The sequence below is a fragment of the Lethenteron reissneri genome, chromosome 52 (assembly GCF_015708825.2).
Source record: "Lethenteron reissneri isolate LAM-NWPU_2019-01 chromosome 52, ASM1570882v1, whole genome shotgun sequence".
NCBI lineage: Eukaryota > Metazoa > Chordata > Hyperoartia > Petromyzontiformes > Petromyzontidae > Lethenteron > Lethenteron reissneri.
This window is the reverse complement of record NC_083830.1, coordinates 2,078,195-2,101,667: the sequence shown is the minus strand read 5'-3', so window position 1 is coordinate 2,101,667 and position 23,473 is coordinate 2,078,195. Positions and strand designations below refer to the sequence as shown.

At 48.2% G+C, this 23,473-nt stretch overlaps 1 protein-coding gene across 5 annotated transcripts; it reads left to right on the top strand.

The window, feature by feature from the left end:
• Positions 1-22,030, top strand: LOC133355743 (uncharacterized). Of its 5 annotated transcripts, XR_009756791.1 has the most exons (13): positions 1-179; positions 1,499-1,511; positions 2,143-2,269; positions 3,910-4,033; positions 4,539-4,685; positions 6,380-6,430; positions 7,161-7,263; positions 8,538-8,586; positions 9,079-9,311; positions 10,204-10,394; positions 11,741-11,817; positions 18,211-18,468; positions 19,540-19,658. XR_009756791.1 is itself a non-coding variant. In XM_061573055.1 (12 exons), exons 1-12 carry the CDS (start codon positions 128-130, stop codon positions 19,666-19,668), a joined length of 1,296 nt encoding a protein of 431 aa, XP_061429039.1. In that variant the 5' UTR covers positions 1-127; the 3' UTR covers positions 19,669-22,030. The 5 variants fall into 5 exon arrangements, 4 of the variants coding, with proteins under 4 accessions (XP_061429039.1, XP_061429040.1, XP_061429041.1 ...); XM_061573055.1 differs by lacking the exon at positions 18,211-18,468 and having other exon boundaries at positions 19,540-22,030; XM_061573056.1 differs by lacking the exons at positions 18,211-18,468; positions 19,540-19,658 and adding an exon at positions 17,129-17,585.
• The last annotated feature ends 1,443 nt before the right edge of the window (positions 22,031-23,473 follow it).

Sequence of the window (23,473 nt, the reverse complement as noted above, 5' to 3'; positions counted from 1 at the left end):
TGGGAGCGGACGATTGACGCCACGACGTTCCGGCGACGTTGAGGCGACGTTGGGTGACAGTCACGGCCTGAGCCACGCCCCTTAGCAACGCCCTGAGCCACGCCCCTACGGTCTGTGAGTGGGCCAGATGGCGGAGCTGCCGATGAACCCCGACTGCACGCTTCGGGAAAAATATCGAGGTAGGATTGTAATTAATGAGTGGTTCTGAGTGTTAGAAAGTTCCACTTTAAAAAAAACGCAGTTGTTTGTGGAGTGTAATAATACGAGTTGATATGTCATTTATAAGAAAAATGGTTGATACACTTAGACATTTAATAATTACATCATTGGAACCTCCTTTACCAGTAGCAAAATATTATAATTGGTTTTTACCCTTTAATCTGGCAACAAAACTGACGCCTTTTCTTTTACAAGGAGTCATGTTTGCATTGACCACATTACCTGCGGTCGGAATGCAAACAAAAAACACAACTCTGATAATGTATGCACTGTCCTTGAAATTGATTGGTCCACACCCGAGACAGCTTTTCTTAGGGCCTAGTCTAAAAAAAATGTGTCAGTTTTGTTGCCAGATAAAAGGCTAAAAAAACTATTATCATATTGTGCTACTGCCAAAGGAGGTTCCAATGGTGTAAATGCTTACCCCGAGCTCTCATACTCTGATGGTGCATTGTCTTTGAGTTGTGCGCCTTTTGGCGTCATCTGGTCCAACACCATGTGAGACTAGGCTCTAGGAAAAGCTGTCTCGGGTGTGGACCAATCAATTTCAAGGACAGTGCATATCATCAGAGTTGTGTTTTTTGTTTGCATTCCGACCGCAGGTATTGTGGTCAATGCAAACATGACTCCTTGTAAAAAAAAAAAGGTGTCAGTTTTGTTGCCAGATGAAAGGGTAAAAAATTAACCCGTAAAAACAAAGTTTTTCACTATAAATCCTTTATATGCGTGGCATCGGTTTTATTTTATTATTCATTTCTGTTTTTCTTGAGTAAGAGTTTCATTTTTTATCACATTGGTATTTTAAATTAAATATGAAAAAAAAATTCCTAAAAAGTGGGAAATTTTGGGAAAATTTTTTTCACGAAAATAAATTGTCACGCACAACGAGTCTGTGTGCAAAATGTCAGCTCGATTGGATCACGGGAAGTGGGTTAAAAAACGACCGAAAGATTTGCACGGTCGTAAGCGCGCAAGCAAGTGAACTTAATATAAAGGATTTAAAAAACAATTATCAATAACGACATGTTTATATCGCTTTTCATAAAGGATCTCGAAGCGATGTACAGGGCACGGCAGCAGAAGCATCCAACATAGTATATATTTGTAATAAATACATTTTATGCAGTATACTGTATTCCACTGTTTACAAAAAGCATGCCGGTCCTCATGTAGTACACTACTGTATATGTATCTTATTTTTTACAAAATATCTGAGATTACAATACTACATTCTGACTTCGTGTAATTAAAACGTGTGTTCATGTTCTTTTCCTAACAGAAGTCGACTTAATGTAAGTTAAACACACATTTGCAACTCTTCTGAACATTGCAATTATTATTAATTCAGAGTCGCTTAATTAGAAACCTAAGTTGAAATACCATATGCAAGCAATATTAACATTTCCATTGCATATATGTTGTAAACGTGGTAACCTGGAGACAACATTCAACTCTACTGTACTCTTGTGTGTATGGACTAAGAGCTCTTTAGTTGAGAATTGGCCCATCTGATGAGCATTTGAAGCAGTCTGAATAGAAAGTCAATTGCCCAGTCTCTCTCTTCTGAAGAAGGGCATGTTTTAATATCTTAGTACATCAGATTGTGTACACAGTACTGTATTTCAGTGTAAAATTTTCAATGTAAGTTTTGTTTACGCATTATACTTCACGAGGCACTGTTTGCACTAAGTTAACAGCGCGATGAGGTTTCGTTATTTCTAGATTTGAAGCTTTCGTGACTGCAAGGATTCATATTCTTAGGTTTTTTCGGTAAAGTCACGTAGGTAAAAAATTCAAATTTATTAATTTTAATTTTTTACCTACGTGACTTTACCGAAAAAACCTAAGAATAGATTTCGTTATAACACGAAAAACAAGTCCTTAACGCGAATTGTGCCACACGCCCAACGAAATCAATCGTAGAATGGCTCTGGTGGCAGAGGAATGCAACAAGCCAACTCCAAGCAGAAGCATGATGCTGAGCAGATGTCAAGTCGGGATTGAGCTGGTTGACAACCTCATCGAGGCTGATCATTCTCCAGGACGAAGAGTGAGTACACCGTGGGTTTTTTTCTTCTTATTTACAGATTTCCAAATAGCATGACCCCGCTACCCTTCGTCGATTGAACACATGCCACTCCATTGAGGATGTTTAAAACATGGTTTTAAAAACACACACACACACTTGCACATTTTTATTCTTTTGTCTTTTAACAATAACATCGACAAGGCATGGAGCCAAGCTGGGGGCTGCTCGAAAGCCTGACCCAGACAGACAGAGGCCTTCAGGTGTTGCTTGAAAGTCAGAGTGCATTTGATGTTGAGGTGGTGCAAAGGGGTAGAGAGTTCCACACCGAGGGGGCGACAGCAGAGAGCCGAGGTGAGGCTGCAACAGTTCCAGACCACCACATGGTGTCTGATGCAGATTTTGAGTGACGCTGCTGCGTTCTACCGTGAGCTTCAGTGCAAGACGAGAGGAGTGTTTTGTTTGAACGCCGTCACCGGTGTCATATCGTTATTGTAACCCATGCCCACCGTGTCTTCGTCTTCTGGCCGTGACCGAGAACCACAGGGGTGGTTATACTGGTAGGAACCTCCTGGTTACACCAGCCCACGGGATTATTGTGTCCGTCGTGCAGGGAGGGGCTGGGTGGGGAGGGAGGGGCTGGGTGGGGAGGGGAGGGTGGGGAGGGGCTGGGTGGGGAGGGTGGGGCTGGGTGGGGAGGGAGGGGCTGGGTGGGGGTGTGAGGGGTGGGGCTGGGTGGGGAGGGGCTGGTCACCCCGTGGTGCCCTTATAAAACTTAACGTTTAACCTACTCACGCCGGCTTGTGCCCGCCCTCACAGTCGGGCATATTTGCGGAATACACCACGCCGCCGTTGACCCTGGCCATTGACCGAGCAACCCAACGTTCCTACCAGCTCGCTCCGCAGGAATGTGTTCAAATTGACCTTGACACCTCTGTTGCAACGCTTCTTCTGTGCGGCAGTATTCTTTCAGTGGGTTTGGCACAAGCTGTGGTTGAGCCTGCATGGCTGTTTTAATATTTCAAGCCGTATATCTTTATAAATACTCATCGAAATGGCAGGCGAATATGACGTTAGGCTATCGGCAAACAATTTTCATCCGATACTGCTCTTGTAAAATACGGCAATTTTAAACCGGGGACTTTTAATCAGAGGCACGTCAGTCATTCGGTTGAGGCTCCGTCCCTAAACTAAAAATGATGTTCGCTTTGGGTAACATTTTTTTTTCCCTGGCAAGCACTGGACGTATTATTCAAGTGGAGGTAATGATTGATTGAATCCCACATCCTCACTTATGTCCGTATTAACCAGTAGGTGAGTATACGACACAATGTGGGCATGTTGCCCATCACCTGCTCCAGAAGGTTTGAATAGACCCATTAAGCTCCATGCACGCAGTAACCACACACACAAGTGACGAGCCTTCGGCAAGTGCTAATTTGAATCGGCAATCACCCTTTTTCAGTTCCATGAACATTTCGCATTGAGTAGGGCTTTTTATTTTATTGTAGCAGCATGATTGAGACCAGCATTGAACAAAGTGTCAATCCGTATTCCTCTCACCTTCAGTAATCCTGTATTGAATTAGAATTTAAAAGTACCGTATGAAGCATTTAACGTGAAACGCTAATACCGTACCACTTTATTTTACTTGTCTCCTTCAGACGTCCCTGGTTGTTTTGAAACAATTCTTAAAACACATTCTCACTATTACGTCAGCGAAGAAAGATAATCTCGACAAAAGTAAGCCGTGCGCAAAGCAAGACATCTCAAAACAAACAAGTGCAGGTAATATTTTTTTTACAAAAACATGCAATTTGGGCAATGAAGTAAAAAAAAAAATCTGCATCCGTTGTACGTATTGTCATTGATAGCTGTTGACTTATTTAGAAGGACTGGATTCATAAATAAAGTTAAACAAGTCTGGAACTATACATGACCTTACAGACACTGACTGCTTTTCCCTGCCATAGACATGTGGAACTTCCACCAGGACTGCCAGACCGAATATTTCACTTGTCAGTACCACCTGAGGTTGCACAGATATAGTCGTTGCAATCTTCTTCTTTATGCAGCCAATAACATTTGAATTTATGTGATAACAATTTTTTAAGTGAGTGGGTTGTCCATTAATTCACTCGTATTCGCACCTAATGTAGATTGGCTGCAGCAGATTAGGTCGATGAACTGATGTTTTTCTTTTTGTGAAATAAAAGGAAGATAGCTTTGCTGCCTTAGGTGGTATCAAATTGCTGCTCGACGCCCATGGACTAAGGGCGCTTGTTCTGTCTAGACGCTGATTCCAGGCGGCAGGCTATCGAAGGCATGGCCATACAGCAGAAGACCATCTCCTTCGAAAACATTTCGGGGCTAAACGAAGCCAAACAGATCCTACGAGAAGCCATCACTTTCCCCGATCTTTACCCACATTTCTTTAAAGGTCAGGATTTTATTTAACAATACATTTTTCAGAAGCACTGTGTGAATCGATTTTTTTACAGGCTCACAAACATAATGAGAATATATTACAACGTGTGGAATAATCGGCAATGCGGTACAATGCATGATAAAGGAATAGGGCTGCAGTGCTCCAATGTAAGGCAGCAGAGGGCAGTGAAATACATTCCTGCATTGTGGAGCTGCAACGTCTACGACTCCCTGCCTGCCCCGACCCTGCGCTGACCAGCGTGGTGAAGTATGGTCAAGTTACCTCTGTGACCCACAAGGTGTGGAGTACGCTCTAAAGCTAGCAGTGGACGTGTACAGTATGTGCAAATCTGAATTGGATTGATTTTACTAAAGTTAAATGTGCCTTTATCTTTTTTGGAGGAAAGAAACCCAGCAGATTAGATCGGTGAACTGATGGGGTTTTTTTGGGGGGGGGAAATGAAAGGAAGATAGGTTTTATGACTGCAAAGTTATCTTGACAATGTTTCAGTAATAATTACAATGAGTCTGTAAAGTCATGTGTGGCATTTATTATTGCTGAACCAGACTAAAAAATTAAAAAAATGTGGGGAAATGGTCGAGGAATGAAATTCGGCATCGTGCCTGTGCACGATAACCATGACGCCCCCACGCATCGCCGTAGACCAGGGGTGGCCAACCTGTAACAGAGCCAGATCAAAAAAGTACCCGTGAGTTCTGCAAAGAGCCGAGTGTACGTATGTAGGTGTGTGTTTTTATTGACAGTTTTCGGCACAGCACGGGAGACTTTGATAGTAGCGCGTTCCACGTTGTGCCCCTTTCGATAGAGCCGCGTGTGGTGGATTAAAGAGCCACCTCTTTGGTTTTTTCGGTAAAGTCACGTAGGTAAAAAATAATAAAAATTAAAACAACTAAATTAAATCACAAATTAAATGAATAAAATAATTTTGCTGTGGCGGTTCCACCCGAAGACGGAGGCTTGTGTTGCTTCCGAAACATCGTGATTAAATTTAGTTGTTTTAATTTTTAATAAAAAATTTAACTTTATTTATTTAATTTGTGATTTAATTTAGTTTTTTTAATTTTTATAAATTTTTTACCTACGTGACTTTACCGAAAAAACCAAAGCGTATGGACCCTTGCAGTCACAAAAACTTCTAATCTAGAATTAAAGAGAAGTAATAAAATAATAAAAATAAAACATAATAAAATAAAATATTTTATTTTAAAATATAATATTTTATTATGTTTTATTTTTATTATTTTATTACTTCCCTTCTACGTGACTTTACCGAAAGAACCAAGAAGATGAATCCCTGCAGTCACGAAAGCTTTAAATCGAAATAGAATTAAAGAGCCACCGTGTGCGGCTCGGGAGAGGCACGCGATGGCCACCGCTGCCCTATAGAGCAGGCCACCACCAGGCGGTGGCCACACGGCACGCAGGCTGCTCACCGCTCTTCTACATCAACATTAGCCATACGAGGAAGAAGAGGAACCATGTTCCATAAAGGCTTAACGACTCGTAGACATACAAGTGGGAAACGTACTCAATGTACAGCGTACACAAAAATGTACACAACCTACAGATAGACTCACTACTCTACAGTGCTCGCGTGATATATTCTAAGATCAGTTTTGCGTCGCAGGTGGTGACCTTTAAAGCCCCATCCTAATGTTTACCTTCATCTTTCCTTTGCATTTCAGACGGTCTGAAACCTTGGAGATGCATTTTACTTTATGGTCCTCCTGGGACAGGTTTGTCTGCAATGAATGTATTATTTGGTCTTCGCAAAGCCGTGCCTTTTAGAAGTTTTTCGCATATGCCAGGAGACCAATTGTACCATTTCTTATCAAATGGCCCTAATCAGAGCATTGGGGAATTGTGCACAAAATATGTTTAGAATTTTGAATACGAATTTTTTTTTCCAACCAAGGTTGAACCATTTATACATTAGCTCCATCGGTCTTTCTGTCTTCCTGTCTGTTTTGCATGTTCATGTGATTCCTTTGAGAAGACGTAATTGGTGAATTCGTGAATGAGCCTACACCGTTAAATACTGAACTTTTCCTAAATACCAGGCTGGGTGGAGAACCCATTTCTTCCTGGGAGCTGAATTAGATCCTCAAATAACTTTGGTGGGTCACACATGAACCAACACTTTCGTCACCTATCATTGCAAGAGGCCCTTGCGAAGGCAAGCTATTGAGTGTGCTAAAATTAGCATCGCAGGGTTGCCAGCTCAGCAATATTCCCCCTCTTGTAACCGATTGACGTGGCTAAGATGCCAGCGGTGGCGATGGGTGATTAGAAGTGGCGGTGGGACGCGTGAAATAAAGTCGCGGCTCACATCGGGCCTGTGGGCCATAGGTTCCCTACCCAAGGCCTAATGCCTCCCACACACTGGTGGTGTTACTGACACGCCGGGCAATTGTTTCGGGCTGGCCACATAACGATGTTGGCTCCCTTATGTGCTGCACCCTCTAGGGAAGACGTGTCTTGCCCTCGCGATTGCCCTGGAGATTAAGGTGAAGTTTTACTCTGTCTCCAGCTCAGACCTCGTCTCCAGCTTGTTTGGGGAAACGGAAAAGTAAGTTCTGCGCCACTTGGTTTTCAACAATATGTCGCCTTGCGAGTTGATGTCACGGGTGTATTGATGCATCAAACGATTTGCTGATATTTTTTAACTTTGTGATGCATTGGAAAATCAAATCACGCTTACAAAAGATTTAAATTAAGTGAGGGGGAAAAAAACTAATTTTGTGGACGGCTTTTTTCGTGCCACACCGTGGTGGCCGGGCTGAGACCACGACGTACGTTTTTAGGACCCAGTTTTACTTGTTGGGAGCTTGTCCAGATTCGAACGCAGGATCTCAGCTGTACCAGCTCAGAGCTGTAACCTCTGAACCACCCCCAGCCACTCAGCCACCCCCCCTGCCACCCCCCCCCCGCCACCCAGCCAGCCCCCTCCCACTGCTACCCAGATCAATAGCTGGGTACTATCACTTTAGTTGCCATTGTAGAGTAAGCATTACGTTGCTACGATTGTTTATCGCTTTTTTCTTTTTATCGAGCGGTGGTGGCGCACGCCTCTAATCCAGCACTGTGGAGACCATGGGTTTGTGGATCGCACAGATGCTGTCAAATTCCCTTGCCGTGGGCGTCTGGGTTGCCGTACACCTGCAACGTACCTGTCAACCCTTATCAGTTCCCTACCTTATTAAAAACCAATTCAGACTTTATTGGTCACCCTGTGCCCTTATAAATCTCAACGATCATCCTACAAAGTCTCATCACAAGGGAAAAACACAAACAAAGAGACAATTTTTTTTTGCCCATATTGAAACGACTGTACGCCACATGGACCTGAAAACTCAATGTCCTTGTACAAGAATACGGGGTCAACTGTATGGGTTGACGCGGTATGTGTGTACAGTCCTTGTGGGATTGAGTGTTTTCCCATCGCGTGTGTGGGTTTCCTCCCATGCGAGCGCTCGTGAATTGGGCGATCACCCGTTAGTAAATAGAGGACAGCAGAGCTTGGGAAATTGTTGGCCCCCGGTAATCATGTGGCCACCTTCCTGCTTATTTGTGGTTCCTCGCGCCTCTGAATTCTTCTCTCTCTTCGAGAGTGAGTGGAATACTGTATGCGTTATAAGTAGAAATAATTATTATTACTTTGACCATAATAAATGTATCATCCAAATGGAAAGCAGTATAAGTTGTAGCATTACATGCGTTGTTAAAAGCCAAACATACAAATCTGTTTGTTGTAGTTATTTGGTAGTCTTAACATTCAATTAAAATGTTCTTTTCATTGCCTTGCAATAAAAAAAAAAATCACGTGATTCTTGTTTCACCCAGGATGATCAAGGCGCTATTTCAACAAGCCAGGAGCCAGCAGGGAAAATGTGTGAGTGCATCACAGCACGTGCACTCGCCGCGCTCACAATGTCTGTACCGTTCCTAGCATTCCGCTTCGCGATTCTAATCAAGAAACCGATGAGAAAAATGTGTTAACATTGCGGTGAATCTAACTATTTAATTTACCAGGTACAAGCCCATTGAGCTATTAGTGCTTTTTCAGAGTCGATCTGGCCATAAATGATAGCTCATCAAAGTGGCTTTACCATCATCAGACATGATCACTTATAGCAGCAGCCAAATGCATCTCAATGCATGTGTCTAAATTTGGAGGGCAAAACTTGGAAGAACCTGGAGCACGCAGACTCCAAATATACAACAGGCGTTATCAGGGTCCGGGATCGAACCCACGACCTATTGCCCAGCAGGCGAGGGAGGTAACATCTACGCCACCGCGATACCCCACAACGGTTCGTAGTGGCTGGGAGGGGTCTCACACACACACACACGCACGAACGCGTGGAACGAACCAACCCCGCAGGTGCTGTTCATCGACGAGGTGGACAGCCTGTGCCGCAAGCGCAAGAGCAGCGAGGAGGAGCACGTGCGGCGCATCAAGACGGAGCTGCTGCGCCAGATGGAGGGCGACTGCACGCACGCAGTGGGCGATCGCGACAAGCTCTTCCTCATCTGCGCCACCAACTGCCCCTGGGACTTGGACACGGCATTTGTCCGCCGCTTCCAGCGCAGGATTTGCATCCCGCTGCCCAACAGGTCTGGCCCGACACGGACCACAGCATTCGTGTTATTTACGCTTTTCATATGACATGTTGGGTAACCGCAGTGGCGAAATGTTATCTGTCTCACCTAGTATGCAGTAGGTTCTGGGTTCAATCCCGACCCTGACGCCTGCTGCTGTATATTTGGAGTTTGCGTGTCTCTCTCCCCGTGGTCGCGTGGATTTTTCTCCGGGTCCTCTTGCTTTTCACTCCACATTTAGAATCAACGTCCGTTTGCAGTATCTGGCTGCTATAATTTTCAACCTGATGAGTCACTTTGTTGAACTACCATTTGTGATAGCCAGGTCGCTTCTGAAAAATAAGTGAATGCCTCAGTGGGCTTTACCTGATAAGATAACAAAATAGTTCAGTTGTATTTGTATATTTTTTAAGTGATTTGTTTATTTTTCCTAAACTGTACTTTGCACTCCTATCGTGTTTATGTACTGTTTGTATGAAAAAATATTCTGATTTTGTACTTCACAGATAAGTATTCTGCAGTAATTTTACGGTAGGTAGGTGGGGGGGGGGGGGGGGGGGGCGATGTTGCAATGTGGCTTCACATAATTAGGATAAATTGCGGGTAATCTTATAATTTTTTTAATTTGGGACTTGACACTGGCACACGCATGGCCCACCCTTTGTTGAATAACATCACCAAGATCTTTGTTGAATAACATGACCAAGATCCTTGTTGAATAACATCACCAAGATCCTTGTTGAATAACATCACCAAGATCTTGAACTTCCACTGTGAAGCAGGCGGTACGTTTTTACGTTTGGTTAATCCTCCCGCAGCATTAACTGGAGTGGCCGCCCAGCACTCGAACCGCGAACCTTTGCATCGAGCGGCAAAAACGCGCTGCCGCCCCTTTGCCCTTAACCAGATTGGCGCGACGAGACATCATCGGCAAGTGCATAGGCTCGCAGGAAGTGAACCTGTCCCACACGTTCATGGAGACCTTGGTGAACCTGACGGAGGGCTTCAGCGGGAGCGACATTTGCAACGCCGTGTCCGACGCACTCTTCCAGCCCATACGCCACACGGAAAAGGCAACCGCCTGGGTTTCTTTGCCCGGTAAAACATTTTTTTTTTTACCGGGGTTATTATGCAAATGTCACGGTGTTTGGCATTACCATTGCACATAAAGTGCACTCATTACACACACAGAGTGTTTGCCACAAATTAACCACAATACTTTTGATTTAAAGCTTTCGTGACTGCAGGGATTCATCTTCTTGGTTCTTTCGGTAAAGTCACGTAGAAGGGAAATAATAAAATAATAAAAATAAAACATTATCAAATACAATTCTCACGACAGCGTCTTTCCGATAGCCCTGTTCTTCACCTGAGGACGGCTGCTTGCGTTGTGGCTGAAACGTCGTGAGAATTGTATTTTATTATGTTTTATTTTTATTATTTTATTACTTCCCTTCTACGTGACTTTACCGAAAGAACCAAGAAGATAACCACAATACCTTGCTAATCTCGTGAAGGAGCATAAATCATCGCACGAGTTCCGGTCATCCTTGCAGCGAATTTTGCTTGGCCATCAAACAAAGATGGTAACTGCATCGCACGCTTTCAGATGCACTTCTGCAGTCGTCTGGAATGCTCTTCCTTACGATATTTGGAAGCCACTGGAGCTATGCGCTTTTAAATCTCGATTTAAAACTCATTTCTTTAGAACTGCTTTTTGTGTTTAGTTTGTTGTCCTTCCCCCGCACCTCCGATTAGCTCGGTTGGGTACGTACGGTGCGAAAGAAGTTCAACATACATACAATATGCATATAAAATGTTTGAGGGGATGCAAGTGGATCTCCGCCGCGTTGGTCCAATGCTCCGACACGGACTTTAGTCCGCTGTGTAACCCACTTCTACCCCTCTTCTACCCCTCCCTTTTACCCTGGATAAATAATCAAGAGTTGATGCAAACTAATTGAGTGCCACCAATTTGGTTAAATAATTTAAGTAAAATGAGATCGAAATGAATTTCAAGTTGTAAGATCTACTTTTCTTTTTTAAACATTTTTGTCAAAATTGCCACACTAAATGTTGGTGTAGCTCATACAAATAGGCCTAGTTTCATATTTATCACCTGTAGCCAGCCATTTTTCGATCAATGACTGGATCAGAGAGGGTTGTGGGGGTTAAATATCCATACTTCACCAGAGAAACTCACTAGGGGTTGGTGAAGGTGGGGCGCAAAGACATGGGAGTTTATAAATGTAATATTCTGCATTAAGATAAGCGAAACACTTTACATGTACATTGTATTTTATGAGCAGTTGGCAATGTATTTGGAAAAGCCACAACGTACATTTGTCACACAGATGCATTTAGGTTGTTACATAATGCTAGAAGCGGCGTTATAACGGTAGCGCATTAATGACGGTGTCACATTTGGTCGCGTTAATCTCCAGGTGGAAAAGTGACCCCATGCAGCCCAGACACACACGGCGCAAAAAAGGCAACGCTGCGCGATATTCCTCCCGAGAAGGTGAGTTCAGTCGTCATCCGTGGTGTCGAACGTAAGGGATCAGTTTATAAAGAACTCCCTTATCGAGGGTTTTTTTGGATTAGATTACATAAATGTGTCGTTAAACCCGCCACCACCCGACACAGCCAATTAGTAAGGGTTGTCACGTAAACAGAACGTGCCAATTCGTTACTAGTGTAGTATTCTTGAATGAGACAGAGACTTCGTAGAGGCCACACGCTTTTATTCCAATAACACTAGTCCTCCGGACTCACTGGGGGAACAGTCCCACCACACACAACCTAGGGAGGTACAGCCTCCGGCTCTATTCTAATTTCTCTCCTTCCCTAGCCTACAGCTACTCTGTCACTCTCCTGCCTTAGCCTACAGCTACTCAGTCACTCTCCTTCCTTAGCCTACAGCTACTCTGTCACTCTCCTGCCTTAGCCTACAGCTACTCAGTCACTCTCCTTCCTTAGCCTACAGCTACTCTGTCACTCTCCTGCCTTAGCCTACAGCTACTCAGTCACTCTCCTTCCCTAGCCTATAGCTACTCTGTCACTCTCCTGCCTTAGCCTACAGCTACTCAGTCACTCTCCTTCCTTAGCCTACAGCTACTCTGTCACTCTCCTGCCTTAGCCTACAGCTACTCAGTCACTCTCCTTCCTTAGCCTACAGCTACTCAGTCTACTCAGTCCCAGCGGGGCGGCATCCTCGAGGCTTCGGGGTCCAGGATCTCCGGCCGCACCTCCTTCAGCTTCTCCTCAGATCGACCCCTCCCGCTCTCCGGGAGCCGTCTTATATCCCCTCTCTCTGAGGGGCGGGGGTGTCTCGGGGCCCTGGCTCTCGCCAGCCCCCTCCCCTCAGAGCGGTTCCAACCACCTCTCGTCCCTGCCGGTCCGGACCGGTCCAGACCGGTACGTACCTCTCCCCTAGCTTGTGTGACCTGTGTGACCTGTGTCAACCTTGACCACCACATCACCCCCCCCTATACAGCACGCAGCCGTCCCGGCTGCATCACTATCCACATCCCAACCCTAACTCGCGAACCAGGAATTCTGAACACGACAAGAACAATGCGTGAGTCTCAACACAACAATAACAACAACAGAACAACAACAAACACAACTATCCCCAATAATTTACCCCAACCCCCCTGTACACAAGAACACCGCGGACACACCACACCCACGAACAAGGTGACTCGAACACCCAGGCCCCGCGAGGAGGCAGTGTATCTGCGACAGGTCTCAGGAGAACCTGAGACCCTTCGAACGAGTCCGTGTGGCGGGTCCATCGCCAGAGGCCAGCGTTCCTTGCGGAAGGTCAGGAGGGGCCAGATGCCAGGCGTCCGGCACGTCCCGAGGCCCCGGGGACAAAGCCCACGAGCCGTCTTCCTGATGGACAGGCGGCCGGCTCGCTTCCCGCTCCTCTGGTGAGACCACCCTAGGTGGACTCACACCTGCAGCATCCGAAAGAGTGGCAGGGGGTTTCGGAACAACAAGGGGGTCACGAGGCCCCTCCCCCAACTTGCCGGACACGTCACGCGGCCGGCCCCTGCGAGATGAAGGTGTGTGAGTGCGTGGTACGACATAGGGCTTCAGGCGCGAGGGGTGCACGTACCAAGAACGCCGTCCGCACGCGACCCTAACACACTGGTCCCGAACGATCCGAACAATGTCGACCGGCCCCCGCCAGGGCCGCAGCAATTTCGATGACGTTGACAGCGGCACCTGCGGGCAGTGCAGCCACGCCTTATCCCCTACCGCCCATTTATACACCGTAACCCGGCGATCATACAGACGCTCATTGGCCTGTTGCCTTGCCCTGGAATTTTCCTGCGCGGCCACCCTCGCCTCGACCAACTTCCGAATATTGAACTGAGCGTGTTCGGACAGTTTCGAGCGAGACGCCGTAGACTGGACCCGCAATTGCACCTCCATGGGGGGGTCGACATCCCTGCCGTACATTAAGTAGAAGGGCGAATAGCCCGTGGCCGCGTGAGGCGCCAACCTATATGCGGCCAGAACTCCGGGAATCCTCAGGTCCCAATCCAACTGTGTGTCGTCTACCTGATGACACAACATAGAGGTAATGGTCCGGTGTAGACGTTCGACCATACCATCGGTCTGTGGGTGGTAGGGGGAAGTCCGGACCTTCTGCGTGCACAAAAGGTCACAAACCTCCCGCAGAAGATTGGACGAAAAGTTCTTTCCCTGGTCGGTTAGCAGCCGTTCCGGGGCGCCCTTATCCAGGACGTAGCCCTGGAGAAACGCCTCCGCAATGGCTGCCACCGACTGGTTGGGGAGGGGCCAGGCCATAGGCCAACGGGTGAAATATTCAACCCCAACCAGCAGGTACTTATTTCCCCGAGCGGTGACAGGGAAGGGACCCAGAATGTCAAGAGCCACCAACTCATTAACCCGGGACACCTGAATGGACTGAAGGGGTGGGCAAGCTGCCCTAGCCGGGTGTTTCCGCCGCGCACACTGCGTGCAACTATTCAAAAGGTCGGCGACATCGCGTGCCATTCCCGGCCAAAAAAAATCCAATTGCAGTGTAGCGAGCGTTTTGTGAATACCCAAATGCAGGATGCGTTCGTGCGCCGCCCACACGGCCCTGCCCCGCAGAGCGGTGGGGACGACGATTTTGTAACGCCCCGAGCTGGCGTCCCATGACATGAGGAGCCCCTCCCGCAACCTGACAGTACCTACCCTTTCCTGACAATCTCCCCCTCTCTCCGCACGACGGCGTAACCTGAGGAGGGAATTGTTTTCCATCTGGAACCGTCCCCATTCGTCCAGAGGCAGATCGAGGAGCGAGTCGCGAGCGACCAACACCTGCGAGTCCCCCTCGGCGACAGGTTCCCTATCGACCACCCCTGCTGCCGCCGCCAAGGGAGAAGTCGGAGCGGTACTCGTGGCCGACTTGCATCTCCCCGAGCCCATAAAACACGCGCACCCGTCACCCGGAGGAAGGCGTGACAAGCCATCCGCGTTTAAATGTTGTGTCCCCTTCCGGTACACCACCGTGAACGTGTAGTCCTGTAGGACCTCAAGCCAACGTGACAGCTGGCCGGACGGCTGGTCTATTTTCAACGCATACTGTAGCGCGGCGTGATCGGAACGAAACGTAAAATGCCTACCGTACAGGTACGGTCGATATTGTTGAACAAACACGACAATAGCGAGCAGTTCACGGCGGGTGACGCAATAATGTTGTTCTGCCGGAGACAGGACTCTACTGCCGTAAGCAACGACCCGTTCGACCCCGTTGACAACCTGCGAAAGCACCGCGCCGATGCCGGTATTGCTGGCATCGGTGTCCAGGATGAAGGGCAACGTGAAATCGGGATAGCATAAGGGTGGAGCTCGGACAAGGGCATCGCGAAGCGCCCTGAACGCCCTGTCTTCCCCTTCCCCCCAATGGAATTTAGCCCCCTTAGCCGTCAGAGCATGAAGGGGTTTGGCGATCGTCGCAAACCCCTCAACAAACCGGCGGTAATAGGACGCAAAGCCTATAAAGCTGCGGACTTCCCCCACAGACGTGGGCGTGGGCCACGTTCTTACACAGTCAGTTTTAGCAGGATCGGTGGCTATACCCGTAGAACTGACAACGTGGCCGAGGAATCTCACCGATTCACGCAACAGGAAACATTTCTGAGGCTTAAATTAAAGGTTAGCCGATCGCACTCTGAGAAATACCGCCCGCAGTCTGTCCAGATGTTCCTCAAACGTACGGCTGAAAATAATCACGTCGTCCAGATATATAAGACAAGAGTCCCACTGCAGGCCAGCGAGGACCAGTTCCATCAATCTCTGGAACGTCGCTGGAGCTGAGTGCAATCCCATGGGCAACCGATTGAACTGATAAAGGCCCTGTGGCGTACGGAACGCGGTCTTAGGTTTGGAAGCGTCATCCAAGGGCAGTTGCCAAACCCCCGATAAAAGGTCCAATGTTGAAAAATACCGTGCCCCCGCCAAGGCATCGAGCAACTCGTCCATGCGAGGGAGCGGATACGCGTCCGCCAGCGAAACCTTGTTAAGCTTCCGAAAATCCACACAAAACCTCAAACTGCCATCATGTTTTTTAACAAGCACAATCGGCGCACCCCATGGGCTGTTGGAGGGAGCCACAATGTCTGCGGCAAGCATGTCATTCACTGCCAACCGGACATGTTCCTTCTCTGCCGGACTCAATCGGAACGGATTTTGCCGAATGGGAGCGGAATCCCCCGTATCAATGTGGTGTTTCAATAGATTAGTGCACCCAACATCGAATTTGTGTTTGCTAAAAACATCGGGAAATTCACAAAGCAACATGCGCAGCTTTAATCTTTGTGACTCTGAAAGATTTTCAGCCCCTGAACAGAGAGAATCCATCCATGCCTCATCGACACCCACCTGCGTCCCGAACGCCGGCACCTCACCGACATGAGCCGCGACGGAGTCAGTGTGCAGCGGCAGTGACGCATGTGCAATGACAGCCCCTCGGTGCACGACCTTCGTCCGCAACCCCGCATTCAGCACCTGAATGAAGGGCTGTCCATCTCCAGACACAAGCGTTTGTGCACCCACCAGGTCCAACCCTCGCTCGGTCGTATTGGAAGGAGACAACAAAACCCCCGACGTGGCGTCTGCCTCCAGTGGTTTGCGTAACTGAAGCGGTATGAGCATCTGTGCACCCAGCGGAATCCGCACGGTTTCAGACGCCATAGCCGGAACAGTCGTGCAAGCTGTGCGCAGCCGGTTTGGTGAGGGCAGAAATGCCATCCGGCGGCCCGAAGGAAGCTCGATGCAGCCTTTGTCAATTAAAATTTTGATGGGCATCCTCCCCAAGAAGTCCGTACCCAACAAACAGGGAACGGCCAAGGCATCGGAAACCAAAACGGGACCAGATAATTTAATGTCGCCAATACAAATTTGTGCAGTTATTTGGCCAATAATACCCAGGGAACCCCCATTCGCCGCAAAGCAAGGGACGGAGAACGGGGTGAGTGCCTGACATCTCTTTGGTAACACGTTGTATATGAGGTCGGAAATTATAGTAGCCGAAGCCCCCGTATCGACCAACAATCGAAATTGAATTCCCTCAATATCCCCGAGAATAACCGACGAGCCCGTCGCCGCGGCCACGACCCTGTGGGCCAACTCGGACCACTGAACCGCGCGAAGTGGCCCCCGAACATCAGCCCCGTTCCGCTCCCCACCCCTCAACGCAACGCGATTTAGTGGCGCGCCGATTCGCGGTGTATGCGGTGTATGTGGTGTATGAGATGCGGGCAGGGACCGTGTGCGTGAGGTGTCGCGACATGCCTGGGGTTCTTGTGTAGCGGCCGGCGGACGGGCGGACGATGGTGGACGACCCGGAGCCCGGCGCCGGGGTGCTGGGCAACCCGATGCCAGGTGACCCAGCTGGCCACAGTTGTAGCACGTGACGCGAGCCCACGCCTGCGGGGATCTGTGTCTCCCCCGGGTTTCCCCTTGGCGAGGCCGGTCGGCCCCCCTCCAACTGTCGGCCCGCTGCGACGCGAAGGCCTGGGTATCCGGGACCTCGTCAACCCTTGCAGCAGCGCACGCAGCCACCTGCCCATCCCGCTGGAGGAGCAACTCCGTGTGCAGGTAATGTGCCGCCCCCAGCGAGGAAAGGTTAGCTTCGTCTTTGACGTGGACGGCAATCCTCAGTTCCCGAGCCAGCAGCAGCAACTTCTCAAGCACGATGGAGTCCAGGCCCACATCGTCCATTCGAGGATAGGCCGCTTGAGCCAACGCCATCAGTGCACTCTGATAGGCAAGGGGTGTCTCGTCTGCCTCCCTCCTCCGACTGGCGAAACGATGTCTTGTTTCGGATGGAGGTCCATACACTAAGGCCATCCGATTGAGGGCCTCCTGCAAAGTGGAGCGCTCCCTCCGTGGAATAAGGAGGAACGTGGCCAAGGCCACGTCGTCCAAGGCGGAAGGCAGGGCTCGGAGAGCTATGTCAGCAGACCACCCAGCCGTCTCGGCATTTGCCACGAAACGGCGTGAAAAAGCAGCCCAGTCCCCCCCTTTGCCGCGAAAACCTGCAGCGAAGGGAAGCGCTGTTGCAGCGCCGGGATGTAGTCCCCCCTTGAAGACAGCAGCGTCCCAAGTGCAGTATATGAAGCATCTTCCGGCGGCAGAATACCAGACCGAATCGGCGGGCACCTACCCGAAAACTCTGCTTCTCCCGATGTAAGGCCGCCGATGCCGGATGTGACGTGGCCCACCTGTGCCCCCTGACCTCCTGGGCGGTTGACGTCATTTCCCCCGGAAGCGGTGACCCCCCCGGCGGAAGTGACGTCATCTCCGGCGGCCGCATTCCCGGCGGAAGTGACGTCTCCCCCTCCGGAGGTGACGTCAAGTTCTTGCGCGGGAATGGCGCGTTTCTCGGCAGGAACCCGTCCCATCCTCCGGCCTGGGCCTCCATCCGGTGCTCCCGCTCCCCCCAGCGTGAGCTCGTCGAGGATGGAGGCAGCGGCATGGAGGAGATCGGCCAGCCGGGCATGGGCCGACTGGATCGCCCATCCCGACGTCGGCAGACTCCTGGAGGGCCCCGGAGAACCCGAGCCCGCCCCTGCAGACCCTGTCCCCCGGAAATGGCGCTCCCGCCTCCGGCTCAGCGTCTCCCTCGACGTCCTTCTCCTGGCCCCTGGTGAGCGCTTTCTGTCTTGTTTCCATGTTGGCGAGGTTCTTTGGCCGCTTCTAACACCAGTTGTAGTATTCTTGAATGAGACAGAGACTTCGTAGACGCCACACGCTTTAATTCCAATAACACTAGTCCTCCGGACTCACTGGGGGAACAGTCCAACCACACAACCTAGGGAGGTACAGCCTCCGGCTCTATTCTAATTTCTCTCCTTCCCTTAGCCTACAGCTACTCTGTCACTCTCCTGCCTTAGCCTACAGCTACTCAGTCACTCTCCTTCCTTAGCCTACAGCTACTCTGTCACTCTCCTGCCTTAGCCTACAGCTACTCAGTCACTCTCCTTCCTTAGCCTACAGCTACTCAGTCCACTCAGTCCCAGCGGGGCGGCATCCTCGAGGCTTCGGGGTCCAGGATCTCCGGCCGCACCTCCTTCAGCTTCTCCTCAGATCGACCCCTCCCGCTCTCCGGGAGCCGTCTTATATCCCCTCTCTCTGAGGGGCGGGGGTGTCTCGGGGCCCTGGCTCTCGCCAGCCCCCTCCCCTCAGAGCGGTTCCAACCACCTCTCGTCCCTGCCGGTCCGGACCGGTCCAGACCGGTACGTACCTCTCCCCTAGCTTGTGTGACCTGTGTGACCTGTGTCAACCTTGGTGTCAACCTTGACCACCACACTAGTACAGCACAACAGTGTGTCGGGCGAATTTGCTTTGGGCGAATTGCCCGATGATGCTGGATGTAATTACCAGCGAAACGTCATACTCAAAAATTGTAAATGTTGTGGATTCACTCTTCAACACACCGGTGAGCTAAAGTAGTGAACTATTTGTCTTTTGTAAACGTGACGCTTTTTTGCTGATTGGCCGTGTCGGGTGGTGGAGGGTTACGACACATTTATAATTAACGCGATCTAAACCCAAAAACGTTTATTATGAATAATATTGGTCGCGAAAGCCTGCTACGTGTTAAACTGATGGATGATATTGGTGGCGAAAGCCGACATGTTAAAGGATGATGATGATGATGTCATTAATCATATTCTGTAACCGAGTTGTTTCTGTTGCCCTTTGGAACCCTGTGCAGGTGCAGCTCCCTAAGCTCACCTTCATGGACTTAAGGTCCGCGCTGATGAAGGCGCATGCGACGGTGACCAAAGAAGAAGTAAATCAATTCAACAAGTTTACCGCCGAGTTCGGCAGTTGTGGCAGCTGAGGGAAAGCTGCATGGCACGGACAAAGTTGTTTCCGTTTGGGATAGAATAAGTGCGTTGGTAAAAATCAGTTTCACGATTACCCAAAGCGGTGGAAATGTTTCTGTAATGTTACCTGTGATAGTTCCTTCCACCTCTTTCAAGATGTCCTTAGTGTGGAAAAGTAGGCCAAAGTTCCCTCTAGATAAGTTTTCTAGACCTCTCGTGAAGGCCCTTCTGCCAGCAGTGGCGAGAGGATGCACTTGCGGGGATGTGCCTTTACCTCGTACAAGTTGTAATAGTTGCCTTGTTATTGTGACCACGTGAGCTTGCATGGAGGGATGTCAACAGCCTCCCTCTCATTAATCACATTTGAAGTTGTTGCAGCCTGAATGCTTTCTTTCAATGTGTAAGTGTAATTTATTAAACGGATTGCAACACACCTATTACATCCATGAAGGCCGTCACTGGACAGAGCTAGGGGTGTGTGCTTGTAGAGACCGATGTAATTTCAGAAAAATGTTGATGGGCTCTCCCAACAGTGTTGTTGCTGCATGGCGTTTCCAAACGCCTCTGTGCAGCTTGCTTTGACTTATTCTGAAATGTTGACGAGGTTTGTTAATTGCGCCACTGGTAACGCAGCATTAGATTAAATACAGCTCTACAATTACTGTTAAGTTTTGATTTAAAGCTTTCGTGACTGCAGGGATTCATATTATTGGTTCTTTCGGTAAAGTCACGAGGACTGGGAAATAATACAATAATAAAAATATTAAACAATGAAATTCTCACGACGTTTCTACTGCAACACAAGCAATCATCAAAATATCTTGCTGTGGATTTCACACCTGATGATGATTGCTTGTGTTGCAGTCGAAACGTCGTGATAATTGTATTGGTTTATATTTTTATTACTTTATTATTTCCCTTCTACGTGACTTTACCAAAAGAACGAAGGATACTGTTAAGTTCTTCCTTGATAGAAAAAAAACACTGGATGGTCACTTGGCATTATTTCCTGAATGTATGCGACATTTAATGCAGGGTACAAATTGCTTGTGCTGGAAGTTCGACTGTTCCCAAAGCACTTCAAACCTACTCTTTATGATAATAATTTAGTTGTATAGTGTCATTCATGCTAACTGCATCCCACAATGCTGCACATTAATTATATATAAGGGGCCGTCCATAAATGACGTCACGCACCTAGGGGGGGGGGGGTCAGACATTTGTGATGATGTGTGACGAGGGGGGGAGTTGAGAAATGTGACATCACATCAAAATGCGCAACTTTAAATAAATATAATAGACAACACGTTCTACTTAATTAAATAGACTTTCGATTTAAAGCTTTCGTGACTGCAAGGATTCATCTTCTTGGTTCTTTCGGTAAAGTCACTTAGAAGGGAAATAATAAAATAATACAAATAAAACTAAATATTTCTCACGACAGACGGTGTCTTTCTGACAGACCTGTTCTTCACCTGAGGACGGCTGCGTTGTGGCCGAAACGTGAGAAATATTTTATTATGTTTGATTTTTATTATTTTATTATTTCCCTTCTACGTGACTTTACCGAAAGTACCAAGAAGATGAATCCCTGCAGTCACGAAAGCTTTAAATCGAAATTTAGACGTCCTTCCCGTTTTGTTTTTAAATACAGTCGTGTACGTGCAGTGATTTATTTCAGCCGGAGTTGCCTGGGGCTGGGCTCTGGAAAATAATTCGTGTTGGATGTTGTTGTGGTGCTGATATATTGCACGAGTAATTTGAGCCCATGCCGTAACGCATATAATTAGCCGCGCAATTAACTCCAACCAATCAGCAGAGACCGTTCGGGTGTTTTTAAAGTTTGTCTGCTTTCGAGTCAGAAAGCGCCACGATCGTAGGAATCGATTCCAACTCCCTTAACTTTACAACACATTTTTAAACGTGTCCATTATTCTATTGTACTTTGTAACAAATCGATACAACAAAAAATAATCTCCCAACAACTGAATGATAATCGCTCAGCCTTCAATCGTCGTTGATCACAACTATTTTACAAAAAGCTTTCGTGACTGCAGTAATTTATATTCTACGTGGCTCTACCGAAAGACCCAAATAATATATAATTCCTACTTTGTTGAACACGTAGTAGGCTTTCGCGACAAATGTCCACAAAGGTGTTTTGGTTAGGGGCCGTCCATAAATGACGTCACGCGATTTTAGACGATTTTTGACCCCCCCCCCCTCGTCACGCGCGGCGTCACAAAAAGTCAGATCCCCCCCCCTCAAATATGACGTCACAAAGCTCTGCCCCCCCCCCCAAAAAAATAAAAGATGCTTCAAATCGCTTTAAACTATTGTCATTGTAGTGCGTATTTAATGTGGCGCAGCACTCTTGAGGAGAAAACATTTATTAAAAAGTATATTTAATAAAGTAGAACGTGTCTATATTTCAAGTTGCGCATTTTGATGTGACGTCACATTTCTCACCCCCCCTCGTCACAAATGTCTGACCCCCCCTAGGTGCGTGACGTCATTTATGGACGGCCCCTTAGATCTGTATAAAGATAAACCTGCCACCACCCGATAGCCAATTAGTACGGTTTGTTACGTTAACAAAACGTGCCAATTCGTTACTACTTCAGCACAAAGGTGTGTTGGAGAGTAATTGCAAATGTGGTGGGTTTCAAAATTTGGAAACTGGAGGAATCCGATGAGATATAAAGCTCTTTTTTACAGATGTCGAGTAGTGTGTTTATACTGGTAGGAACGAAGTGGACCAGACACCAATAGATTATATCGTCCGTCCGTCCGTGTATCATCATCGCCCCCTACTGCAAACACTTGGCATGACCCTACAAAAACCTTTAGACTCAAGTGACGCTATCCTGGCTAAACAAGTGTAACATTCCCTTATAATTCCCTCAGATAGCTTTTAATTACAATGTTACATTCCCTGATGTTTTTAAATAGCAACATTTACATTTAAAGCTTTTACATAAATAATTAAAACATTTATATTAACAATTAACTCACGGCGGCCTAAGGCCTACAGCTAGGCCTAAAGCTCTCCCTTCGTATAGTTCCCCCGTGTGTGTGGAAGGGAGTAAATGTTTAACAATGTTGCATTCCCTGATGTTTTTTAATAGAAAATTTAAAGCTTTTACATTAAAAACAACTCCCTACCCCCCCCCCCCCTCGTCGGCGACTCTCAGGCCGAGCCAGGCCTGGGAATCTCTCCCCGCTCGGGGTGTATTGGGCGGGGCTACAGCGGCAGGGGGCGGGGCTACGCGGGGCTGGGCGGGGACACCGAGATGGGGCGGGGCCACGGGTGGCCGGGGCGGGGTTACGCGGGTGGAGGGCGGGGCCACGGGGGCGGAGCGGGGCCACGGGGGAGCGGGGCGGGGTGAAGCGGTGTGAGGCGGAGCTTAGCGCGATGGAGGGAGGGGCCGTTGGCGAAAAGGGGCGGAGTCTACAGTCGAGAATACAGTACCGGGGGCGAGAAGGCGGGGCTAATAGTGATAGGGGCGTGGCCGACGGCGCTGCATATCGAGCATATTGTTACTACTCACTGTGTCTGCTCCAAGCTGCACTCAGTTAGGTACATACTTGTGCAATACTATTATTTTTTTGCACTTATTGGCGCCCATTTTTTGCCATTTCATTTTATCATAGCCATTCAATTGTTCGGTCCTACCAGCCCACCCCACAGGGACCTGTTAACGTTACACCAAGAAACCAAAAAAAACAAACTCCAACAGCTGTGTGCTTAAGTCACTAATTTGGCTCGTTTTGTTTACGTGACGCAGCTCACTGATTGGTTGTCAGGTGGCGGCGGGG

Excerpts from the sequence above, each read along its gene's own strand:
- LOC133355743 (XM_061573055.1), top strand. The coding sequence starts at position 128 with ATGGCGGAGCTGCCGATGAACCCCGACTGCACGCTTCGGGAAAAATAT. Across the intron at positions 8,587-9,078 it reads GGAGCCAGCAGGGAAAATGT|GTGCTGTTCATCGACGAGGT; the intron begins GTGAGTGCATCA and ends CCAACCCCGCAG. Across the intron at positions 10,395-11,740 it reads CGCCTGGGTTTCTTTGCCCG|GTGGAAAAGTGACCCCATGC; the intron begins GTAAAACATTTT and ends GTTAATCTCCAG.